Source organism: Ictidomys tridecemlineatus, chromosome 4 (genome assembly GCF_052094955.1).
Source record: "Ictidomys tridecemlineatus isolate mIctTri1 chromosome 4, mIctTri1.hap1, whole genome shotgun sequence".
In the NCBI taxonomy this organism is placed as follows: Eukaryota; Metazoa; Chordata; class Mammalia; order Rodentia; family Sciuridae; genus Ictidomys; species Ictidomys tridecemlineatus.
In genome coordinates this window covers 147,835,715-147,848,661 of record NC_135480.1, presented here as the reverse complement: position 1 = coordinate 147,848,661, position 12,947 = coordinate 147,835,715, and the positions used below count along the sequence as shown (strand labels likewise).

The 12,947-nt window shown below is 35.0% G+C and overlaps 1 protein-coding gene across 1 annotated transcript; it reads left to right on the top strand.

The window, feature by feature from the left end:
• Positions 1-329: 329 nt before the first annotated feature.
• Positions 330-10,600, top strand: Insl6 (insulin like 6). Its single transcript, XM_005324120.4, has 2 exons — positions 330-922; positions 10,249-10,600. The coding sequence occupies exons 1-2, from the start codon at positions 511-513 to the stop codon at positions 10,587-10,589; spliced, it is 753 nt and encodes a 250-aa protein (XP_005324177.4). The 5' UTR covers positions 330-510; the 3' UTR covers positions 10,590-10,600.
• Positions 10,601-12,947: the final 2,347 nt, after the last annotated feature.

The window sequence follows — 12,947 nt, the reverse complement described above, 5'->3', positions numbered from 1 at the left end:
TTATTTTTGGATGATGTTAACTGACAAGTCACTAAAATTATTTTGACACTTTAATATGTACTTGTTTAGGCAATGTAGACAGTGCTTTTTGTTGGTTAAAGTGATAAACATGTTGCAATCATTATTATGTTAGAAGATGAAAAAGCAACTGAGGTAATTTATACGTTAATAAAATAGAACAAGGATACTTTTATGGCAGAAAATAATTTTCAACTCATGCTCAATCACAGGTGATTTTATACTGACAGTAAAAACATCATCATATTATGTTTACAACAAGAAGGCAGGAACCTCTCTCATGGCTACTTTTTCTGTTAACAGGGGTCCCAGTGTTCTTAGGTTTCATTTAGATTCCCGATGAGAAAGGCAAGAAAAAATGGATCAAAAGAAGGAGACGGGGTATTCCGGGGTCTAATTTTGAAAGCTACAACTTACCACCCTGACTTTCCTGAGGGCTGAAAGCAGAATCTAAGTGCACTGGGAGCCTCCTCTGTGTTCCAGGGACTGCGGATGCTTTCAAGACCGCTGGGACGCATGCGTAAAAGTGCATCCCGACAGGGGTGGGGCCGGGAGAGGTGGGGTCCGCAGACAGCCGTTGCCCCGCTACCTGGCCCCCGGCTGAAGGACCCAGGGATGACGCAGCTCTTTGGTTTACTTCTGCTGTGGTTTGGGCCCCTGCTGCTTCAGTTCTCCAGTCAACTTAGAGAAGACTTAACCAAAACCAGGAAGCTGTGCGGCAGGTACCTGGTGAAAGAAATAGAAAAACTCTGTGGCACTACTAACTGGAGCCAGTTCAAGCTTGAGGAGGAAACCCCTAATACAGAGGAACCCCCGATTCCTGGCGAGATTGAAATCTTCGACCCCTACGAATACCGAAACCACCGGGACCCTTTCTCCGAGTGGGGAAGAGTCACAAACCCAGGTAAAAATCGAAACCCAGGGCATGTTTGTTCATCTCAGTACATTTTTTATCCTCAAGCTTGCTCCACGAGATAATGAGCTTCTGCAGGAAGTGGAATTTGTGCCCAGTACACAGGTAAATACAAAAAGTTTAAAGGCAGTATACGGAGAATATAATTAACTCTCTATGAGAAAACTTCTTTTTAAAAATCTTAAGGGAAATAAATGTATATACCTATACTTATAAGAACACTGTCCCCCCCCCCACACACACACACACACTTCACCTTGTTGGAGGGCTCTTCTCTTCTGGCACACTCTCTTTGTCCTTCACAGCCCACCATTGATATTTTCCCTTGTAAAATCATCATTGACCTTCCCATAGTTAACTGCATCATTTCTCTATTCTGTCACAGTATCTGGCCCATGCAGTAGTTTTATTTGACTGTCATTAGGACTGGCTGCATAATTGGCTAAACCCAGTGCCCAATCCACTGTTCTAAAAGCAGAAAAGAGCCAAATGTACTAAAATGTAAAGCTTTTATCATTTTTTTTTTCTTTATCTCCTCTGCTCACTCTCGGTCCATTCTCCCATCAGACTTCACTTAAAAGTTCATGTACTTAGACTTCATCTACAAGTTCAAAGATAGGTTAATTGAGAATTTCAAGACTGCACCAACAGAACTTTAGAAGCAAACGCACAGCTTGGGCAACTGTACAAATCTCACACCTATAAAGCCAGCCAGGCATACCACATCATTTTATGGGAACTATCTCATTCATGTTTTTACCTAAAATGCCTAGCAAAGGGCTTAGCATATAAATCTGTGCTTAGTATATATTTAATTTGTACTCTAAGCTTTCAAGCAGTTTTCAGGAAAATATTCTTGTGTCATGTCTATAAGTATACCTTCCAAATACATTTTTATATTTTGTGACTAACAGATTTCAGGCCTTACATGATTTGCCATTTTAATAGAAAATGCACTTTGTTAATATTCTATTCACAGTGTAGTCGTTGAAATTGTTGCCTTTTAAAGTAATTCACTTGATTTTTGGACAAATATTGCAAAAGTTAACTAAGATTAAGGAAAGAGTCAACTATCATGCCAAAATAGACACTAATGTAGATGACTGAACAAACAGTGCTGGCACATTTTAAACACTTGTTCAATTTAACTTTTTAAGTGAGTGAATGAATGAATGAAGGGATGGCTGGATGGCTGAATGGAGTTAATTAAACTATTGCTGTTTAGGGAATGAAAATTTTGAGACAGAAACTATCAGATTAAATCTCGATTATTTTACACCATCAAACCTACTTACAAATAAACTTATCTTGTCCTTCTCTTACAAAGGAGGAAATCTCTCTCCCAAAGTCTTCTACTTGTGATTTAGTTCAGTGATCCTCAGATTTAATGTTCATATGAATCACTTGGGAATTCTGTTAATGTAGAATATGCAGAGTCTGATTCAGTAAGTTGGTGATGGGATCTGAGATTTTGCATTTTTAACAAGTGCCTTGGGGGATGCTGATGATACAAGTTGGTGGGCAATATCTAAGTTACTAGGTCTATTTCACCTTCTCTGTTTTATTCCTTCCTTTTTTTTCTTTTCTCTGTTTGTTTTAGGTTTACTATCACATTAATTCAAAGAAAACTCTGTCATTGGTGCAGTCTTTCAGGCATTTCATTAGACTTCATATTCCAGCAGAGAATTCAGTAAGAAACTGCTACCTGCACTAGTAACATATGCTTTCCAAATCCTCTGCCTTATGAACTTCAGCTATCAAGCCTACTCTGAAGACAATTTTGGTGTTATTTATAATTTCTTGGATGAATAAATGATATTAATTCAATGAGAGGGAATCTACAATGGAGCTGGAGTTTCAAGTGTGTCTGATAATGTTTCAGAATTGTCATACTCACTAAACTTGTTAATATTGGCAACTATTAGGTAAAGGATAATTTGGTGGAGTGGAAATATGTGCCACCATTGTTTTGAAATGTGTAAAGAAGGAAAAATCTGTTTGAATGTATATCAAAAATTTAAAAAGTTAAAAGAGAAGATGACATTTATTCTGTCCTGTTAATTTCTCATGAACTAGAAATTGAGAGGTATGTGTTTCCAGTATTGAATATATAATTATGCCATTTATTTTACACATGATGTGCTTAAAAATTTATTAATTTTTATTTAGCTGTCACCAGTGGGACACATTACTATATTAGATCAAGTCAGCTATCTACAATTTTAATCTTCTAATGATCTGTTTGACTCTTGACACAGGAAAAGATAGTTTGTACACTGATATTAAAATTTTTTTCAGAGCTACTCATACAAAATTTGAATCTGAAATTGTGTGCTTCTTGTTAATAAGTGTGTGGACTATGTCTCCAAGACCTACCCAGAATATGGCACCATGAAACAGACATCATACTTCTAAACTATGGTTGAGTAGAGCCAGGTGAAATCATTCATGTTTCAACATCAGCTTTTTATAATCCATAACCCCTTTTGCAGTTAAATTGATCACATTCTCTTATTTTTGGTCTTATTCATCTATTCCTGGTTTTCTACTTTATTTTTAGATATCACCACATCTAGTCCATGCAGGGTTCCTTTCTTTACATAATAATTCAACAATATTGTTGAGCCCAGGAGTACTTTGCCACAGAGCTACACCCATAGTCCTTTCTACTTTTCTTTTTTCATACCAGGGATTGAACCCAGACTCTCTTAACCACTGAGCCACATCCCCAGCCCTTTTTGTTTTTATTTTGAGACAGGGTCTCACTAAGTAGCTTAGGGCCTCACTAAACTACTAAGACTCTCTTGAAATTTGTAATCTTTCTGCTTTAGCCTCCTAAGCCCCTGGGATTATAGGTTTGTGCCACCCAGCCTGGCCCTTTTTATTTTTTATTTTGAGATAGGGTGTCACTAAATTTCCCAGGCTGGCCTGGAACTTGTGATCCTCCTGCCTCAATCTCTTAATTACTGGGATTATAGGCATGTGCCACTGCACCCCAGCCTAATTTAACACCATCTGAATAACTATTATGTGCTACACATTCTCTTGGTACTTGGGATATAAGAAGAAACAGTAAGGCTCCTGCCTTCATAAGGTTTACAGAATGGTGAAGATAGAAAAATATAAGTAAATTATACAGTATATTAGAGCATCATCATCTTCACTTGTCCTCTTTCTACTCCCATGCCCCTCCTCTCATAGGCAGCTTTTCCATACCTTTATTATGTATGCTTGTTTTTATACATTTTGGAAAATTATGCATTGCTTCCAGTATAACTTTTAAATATATCTAAATTGTAGTTAAGATCTCTTGTTGTCATGTGAACATTTATTTCATTGCTTTTAACTGCTGCACACTACTCATTTTGCCTCAACTTGCTCTTGGTTTGAGCATATTTCACATGCATCTTAGCCTTTTGGCTTTTCTCTTTCTGAAACATTCCTGCTTTTGTATTGGATTGGTTTTTCTGGGGGGGGGAGATTGTAATTATTCATTTGATTTTTAACAGTTATTCAAATACAATAGTTATACTTTTACTTTCCACACTATGTCCTTAATTCTTCTGGGGTTCATTTTTAGTTCTGGTCTAGATAGGGATACTATCTTGTGTTAGTTTTCTCAACAAGTCTTATTTTTCTCTACATAAGGAGCTAGTTTCCTGAACCCTTTTACCAATCATTTTTTCCCATTGATTTACATGGTTCCACCTTTAGTGTTTATTAAATTTGAATGAACTTCCTATTCTATTTAATTGGTCTGTTTGTTTGACCTTATAACATGATTACACTATTTCTAACACTATAACTCTGTAGTATGTCATTTATCTGTGAGGGCAAGTCTTTGGTGTTTAACTTTTAAAATTTTTGTTCCCTTAAGATTGACCAAGTTAATTTCCAACCTTCATTCTTTTCTATATATAATTAATAGTATATTTATTTTTTAAAAAATCCATATGAAAATTTAATTGTGATGCATGGAGTGTAGAGCTGAATTTGAAGAGAATTAACATCTTTATAACATTAAAGTCATCTCAATCAAAAACATAAAATGTTTATATACTATTATTAGAATTTTTAAGTTTTCTCTATAGAGACTTTTTGTATTATTTAAGTTAATGCTTAACACTTTGTTTTTGATGCAATTATAAATAGTTGTGAATTATACTTCTTTGTTAGTGATTATTGATTAGAGAACCTTAATTGATTTTAAAAGGTTGAACTTGATCCAGAAACCATGATGAAATATTTTCATGGTTCTAATAGTTTTCTGATTGTATACATTTTTCTATCATTTGCAAATGATAGTTTGTCAGTTTCTTTCTAAACCATTTTTTTCTTTCCACATAGAGCTGGCTAGGTTGTCTAGTCATATAAAATCAGTATGATAGTGGGATATTTCTCTCCAGTCTTAAAGAGCATGCATTTAAATTTCTCCATTAGTCATATATTGGTAGGTTCATGTTATATAATCTTTACTAAGACAAGGAAACTTGCTAAGAGTTTTATTTTTTATAATTAAGAGAGGGTTGAAATTATTAAGAACTTTGTTTTGCATTATGTATAGTCACATGATTTTTAAATTTTTATCAATTAATTCAGCAAATATTTATGAGATACCAATTAAGTGGAAGGCATTGTTCTGGATCCTTGGGATACATAAATAGGACAAAACAGACAAAGGTTCTGGCCTCATGGAACTTGCATAAATAATAAATGTAATAAATAAGGAAATATTAGAAGGTAATAATAGCTACAGGAAAAAATTAAAAATTAAATAGGATAAGGGAGACACATAAGATAAAGGATTGAAAGGTGGTCAGAGGACTCATTGAAAAGGTGATATTTGAGAATGGAGATTTCTGTGGTTTAAATGTATCCATCAGAGTTCATATGTTGGAAACCTACTCCCCAATGCCACAGTGTTGGTGGTGGCACCTACTAAGAGGTGATTAGGTAAAAAGGGCTCTTCCCTCATAAATAGATTCATGTTGTTAATGTTATTATCATAGGAGTGGGTTATCACAAGAGTGAATTATTTGTAAAAGCAAGTTTATTCCCCTCTTGCTCTCTTGTCCTTGCCTTCTCTTGTCACTCTATCTACTATCCATGAGATGATGTATCACAATGGCTCTTACCAGATGCTGGCATCACGCTCCTGGATTTTCTAGACCCCAAGAACCATTAGGTATCTAAATTTATGTTCATTATAAATTACCTAGTATCAAATATTTTGTTTCAAGCAGCAAAAATGGATTAAGACAGAGGTGGCAAGGGAATTATCCAAGTGAATATCTAAGGAAGAGCATTTAAGAGAAAACAGCTGAGCAAAGACACTTTTGCCTGGTGCATACAGGAAACAGGAAGTATGCCAGGATGACTGGAACAGAGAGAGTAGATGAAAGTAGTAGAAGATAGGTCCGAGAAATATCAGTCAGAAAAGTTAAAATAGGATGTTTTAGGCCATTTAAGAGACTTTATATTTTACTCTGACTGATACAGGGAGTAATTACAGATTTTTGAGCAGTAAAATGACATGAATAATTTTTTAAAGGGATCACTGTGTCTACTATGTTGAGAATAGACTATAGGGTAGAAAGAGTAGAAGCAGAGAGGTCTATTAATGAGGGAGGGTCTTAAAGTTGGTAGCAGTGGAAATAGTGAAAACTATTATAATCTAGATATATTTGGGAAACTTTGAACAAAAAGAAATAATGACTTTCAAACATAAAAAAGTGATTCTAAAGTTTTTATGTGGACCACCTAGAAAGATGGGGTTTCCATCAACCAAGATTGGACAGGCCTCAAGTGGAACAGGTTTGGAAGACAATATTAATAATTCAGTTCTGGACATAGTTTTTAAAATCCAGGTAGAGTTTTAAATATATTGAGTTTGTTCAAATCAGAAATATTGAGGTAAAAATGTTCAGTAGAAAATATTCTATGTGAATCTAGATTTTAGAAGAGAAATCTTGTTTGAAGGTAGAAATTTAGGAGTTATAGTTGCATAGATAATTTTTGAGCCATAAGATTAAAGGAAATTACTAAGGGAGAAAATATAGCTACAAAAGAGCACCAAGAAATGAACCTTAGGAGACAAAAATATTTTAAAATTATGGAGGAAGAATTTGCAAAGGAGATAGAAAAAGGGATAGCTAGTCTAGTAGGAAGAAAAGAGAATGTGGTATCCTGGAAACCAAGTGAAGAACATCTTTCAAGAAGTGGTTGGTGAGGTTATAACTTTCATAATCTAATGCCTTCATCTCTAAACGTTTCTACACTGGCAATCATGTTTCCAACACATGAGTTTTTTGCAGGGGGCACTCATGTCCAAACCATAATATGCTACCCCTGGCCTCCAAAACTTCATTCTCATCTCATAATGCAAAATACATTTAGTGCATCTCCAAGGATCTTTATAATCTTAACAGTTCCAGTATTTCTCAAAAGTACTGAAGTCCAAAGTCTCAACTAAGATTCAAGACAAACTCTTGATCTCCTCTAAAAATCAAAAAGCAAATTACATATATCCAATATGCAGTGGCACAGAGTAAACATTCCCATTCCAAAAGGGAGGAGTAGGGGTATAGAAAGAAGCAAGACCAAAACTGAACCAGGCAAACATTAGTTCCTTTAACTACATATCTGCTACCTGAGCCACATGGTGGCAAGATGTGAGTTCCAAAGGGCTTGGACAGTCCTACCCTTGTGGCCTTGTAGGGTATACCACATATGGCCTCTGGACACATCCTTCAGCTTTCCTGAGCAAACATTCCATGTTCCTAGCATCTCTTCATCTCTTAATTGTTGGGGTATCCATTCCAGCTTTGGCTTCATTCTTTCTTTCTTTATTTTAATTAAACATTCTATATTCACATCAAACAAATCTTAACCACAATAATATTATATCATATTTTTCTGAATATCAAGTAAAAGTGAGCAATTAGTTGCCAACATATCTTTTATTACATATTTTAAAATATATTATGGATTATAAAATTAGCACATTTAAATTTACAATTAAAACATTCACAGATTTGTTTTTAACTAAACTAGACTTAGCATGGTAGAAGAAATACTCCACCTTGCCTTTCTGACCTCTGCCTTGCTAGCCTCACTCTGTGTAGCTGCCTAATGTTGGGAACATCATGTGCTCCCACTTTCTGCTGGAATCTTCAGGCCCATATGGTCTCCAGTTTCAGAGTCTATTCTGGATCTGTCTCCCTGAGTCCCCATTTCTTCTAGTACACAGCCTTCTTAGGGCACCAGACCTCCCTTCTTTGGAGCAATGCTCATCTTCAACTGAGTTTCTTATCCATGAGGAGTTCCACAGGGTTCTCTGTGATTGTCATCTTTGGCTCCATTATTACATCTTCACGTACCACCCTCTTGTGGGCTTCACACAAGGATTTCAATCCTGCTACAATTTTCTTGACATTCCAGGCCTTCCTTTGAAATCTTGGTAGAAGCCTCTCTGATCCCCTCATTCCATTATCCTACATTCCTGCAGAACCAGAACCATGTAGACAATGCCAACATCTGTTGCCAACTTGTGTAGTAGCTTGCTCCATCGGTGCAGCAGCCTCTGAGTTTCTGGGCAGCTGAGCATGGTGAATCAAATCCTGGGGAAACAACTTCCTAGCCTGTTTGAGTAGGGTCTCTTCTCATATGACTTTTAACTCTTACCTTACCCTTGATCCTGCATAGGCATGGTCTTGCAGCTTCCTGAGATGTCCTCAAGGCATGTTTTCTCTTATCTCTGTCCAAAGTACTTACTTTGTCTTTAGTGGTGGTAATCTCTTCAGCAACCATGCTTTCCATGGCCCAAATTTTACATGTGCTCCTTTGCTAACTAAACTGCAAGTTTTTCAAACATTTGCTCTCCACTTTCTGCATCTGATTCCCACAATAAACTTAGCTAAAAGCTGCCAGTTATGCCTGTGCCACCACCTGAATGCCATGATACAGAGAGGCTGGATTTACGGTGGAGGCTATTGACAAATATATCTTCCTAGAAGATTCTATAGATGAGTCAGGGTCGTGACAGAAGTCTAACAAGTCTCCAAATAATTGTCTTATGTATTTATTTTGTTTTCTTGTGGATAATATCCAATAATGTTGAATGAGTTAAGAGCACTATAACAGCAACAATCAGATCATTCATCGAACCTTGAGCATATACCACTTCTTGTTTCTTTATATTTTGATGAAGAACAAAATGGTTTCCGATGACTGTTTACTTATAAAATATCCATAAAAAGACAACCCAATTTTAAAATGGATGAAGACATTAAATGGACATTGATCCAAACAGGATATCCAATAAGCATATGAAAAGATTGCTTAGTATCATTAAGCATTAGGTAAATATAGATAAAAACTCAATGAGAAAATATTTCAAATCCATTAGGATAGCTGTATCAGAAAATGGAAAATGTCAAGTGTTGGTGAAAATATGGAGAAATTAGAACACTATTTTGACAGTGTTAAGATTGTGAAATGGTATAGTTGCTGTGGAAGTTTGTCAGTTCCTCAAAAAATTAAAATTATCATATGATCTATGTGTTTAGCCAAAAGAATTGAAAAAATATTCACATAAAAACTTGCATGTGAATGTTCATAGCAGTGCTTTTTGGTATTAGCCCCAAAGTGTACACTACTTAAATGTTCATCAACTGATGGGAGATAAATGGGTAAACACAATATAATGTGGAATATCTCTGCAACAGAAACTCTTTCGGTCATAAAGAAATGAAAAGATCACATATGTTACATCATGAACATAGAAAACATTATGCTAAATGAAAGAAACCAGACACAAACAGCCACATAGTATATACTTCCATTTATATTCCATTTACTGTATATACAAAGAAACAAAATAGATGCCTAGTTGCCAAGGGCAACCAAGGAGGAGAAACTAATAGTGACTGCTGTTTTTTCTTGTTGTTTTTTGAGGTTAGTGGTTTTTTTTTTTGTATGTGGGGGGGGTGATATATATATTCTGGAATTAGATGGTAATGATGGTTTTATATCCCTGTGAATATATTAAAAACCACCAATTTACATACTGTAAAATTTTATGGCACAGGAATATTTTAGTTAAAAATGTTATTACAAAAATGTTCAAAGAAATTATAGGAAAATCCCACAACTATTTTAGTTAAAAATATATATTGCCTTTGAATAACCATACTTTCTATTCTTTATTTAAAATGTAATTGTTTTTAATCATTAGCTGATTTCTAGTATTCCAATATTTAATTTCAATCTAAGGGAAAACTTTAATAAGGCAGTAATATTTTCTTGTTTCTCAACAGCCTCTGCCTCTCCAAGAAAACCAATAAATAGTTTGAGGATACAGTCACACTCTAAGTATCACTATAAAAAGGTCAACTGGCTGCCCATCAAGATAAGCGATTATTCTTCATCAGATGATGTTGATCCATATTCTCATGACAGTATAAAACCTCAGAAGAAAAGCTCAACTAAAATTAAAACACCACACAGTTTATTTTGGGGGAATCATCCCCAAAGAAAACGCAGAGGATTCTCAAATAAATGTTGTATTAAAGGATGTTCAAAAGCAGAACTTGCCATTGCATGTCTCCCATATATTGATTATTTAAACAATGATAAAAGAACCACCACTTTTGACTAAGATATGTTATCCATCCTATGAACTATATTAATTTAATAAAAGTTTATTATATTTAATTTACTATTTATTTTTGGTAATTGTACTTATAGGTACTGTGTTGTGAACTACATCTGAATGTACTTGCAAACACATATAGTAGTAATAGTAATCCTAGTATTTTCTTCAATGACTCCAATTTTTTTCTTATGTTTCATATATTTTTTAAAGAAGATATTATTGGAGGTGGCAGGGTCCATGGAGGCATCTAAGAATCACCTGTTTGTTTTTTGTTATTATGAATTAACCCTCTGTTAGCTGAATTTAAATGGATTGTGGAATGTTATACATTCTATCTATATGACATACAGACTGATATCTGTGACTATTAGGTTCACCCAAGTATTAATCCAATACACTGTTGTAAAAACTTAGAAATAACTAACCAACTACACTCCTGGTAGGAGTTCTTCTACTGTCATAGTAGGTACACTTTTATTTCCTTGAGTTGTATTACAGAAGCTTGGCACATTCTCTTAAAATTTCTGCTGAGACAGTTCAGTGACTGTCAAGGTTTAAAATCTCTCCAAGATACTCTTCACTTTGAAGGTATAAAAATAAGGTATACGAACAAATTATTCTCAATATTATTCAGAAGTCTGCAGCAGGGGTTCTCAAAACATGATCCTGGTCAAACCAGAAGCATCAGCATCTCCTGAGAATTTGCCAGAGTTCAATCCCTGGGACTACCCTGCCCCATCCAAAGAAAAGAAATACAATTCTAAGGTTCCACCTAGACATACTAAACCAAAAAGTGAGTATGGAGACCAGTAATCTGCTTTTTTTTTTTAAACAGGTTTTCCAAGTCATTTTGATGTAGGTTAGAGGTTGAAAACCACTGATAATAAAAGTCACTATGAATAGTCCTACAATGTGTGTACTTGCATAGAAAAGGGCTAGGGATGTGGTGCAGTGGTTAAGTGCCCCTGTGTTCAATTTCTGGTACCAAAAATAAATGCATATCTAAATAAATATAGATGTTATTACACTACAGAACACCGAGTTTTGGTATATTTTTCTACTTTAAGTCCACATATGAGATAATTTTAATTCTACAAAGTAGATCAAACTTTAATCCAAAGAATCCAAAGTGTTATTTCTACTTTCCACCCATTAATTAATGAGTAAGCATCATTTTTTTAAAAAAATTATCTCTATTTTCTTCTCCAAGTATGTGCTATAATGCTCTTTTCAATTAAAATTTTTATTCCTATTTATCTCTGTTATTTAAGACAAAGGTTCTTTTTCACATACATCTATATCACACTCTGCAGGCATTAACAAATGTTGATTTTTTTTCCAAATGTTGCATTTTTAATCAACTTCAGGATATAGTTGACAGTTTTCTTTGTAACATATGGATCCACTTATTTATATAAATGATAACAGATTATATCATGGTTGAGGGAGAGAATATATCTGTAGCTTCAAATGAAAATTCAGAATTGCCTATGCTTGGGCTAAAAGTACACATGAACTGCTTAGAAAATGTATAGGTAGTTTAGAAAATGTATTTGTAGTTTAAGAATAAGAATGCATCCTATTAACTTATATCTACACATCAAAAATCCAAATTAGAAAATCATGAGGTTGACTGAGAGCATTATTATTTGCACAGCTGTTTAGTTCCCTACACACTTCAATAATTTGTATGTGCTTTAGCTTGGCTAATTATCTCCCAAAGGCCCATGAATTAAAAGGTTGGTCCCCAGCCTGTGGGAAGACAGAAAACCTTCTTTAGAGATGGGCCTCGTTGGAAATCTTCTGGTCATAGCAGGTATGGCCTCAAAGGAGATATTGGGACTGTGGCCCCCTCCTCTTACTCTGCTTCCCTGCCACCATGCAAGAGTACAGCTTCTTCGACCACACCCACCCACCATGATATATTCCCCTACCACAGGCCCAAAAGCAATGGGGCCAAGAGACCCTGGACTGAAACCCTGAAACAGTTTCCTCTTAATAGCTTCATTTATCTCTGGTGCTTGTTATGTTAATGGGAAAATTAATAATTAATTAATTAATGGAATAATTAATAATAGTAATTAATAATGATGTTATGATAATGGAAAGTTAACACCAGATGTTAGGTCATTTTTTATTTTCTATATTATTATTTTCAATATTAATAATTATACCAACAATGATGTTGTACACTTGGATAGAACACTCAAGTTTATCTCATAGGCTCTGTGGAGCAACCCCAAAGTAGGGGGAAAATAGATGAAAGCTGAGATACCTTGATAATTGTTAGGAGATAGTGAAGATGTAGGTAAACAGAACAGGCAGATTGATGTTTGAGAGGTTGGCTCAACACACTTGACA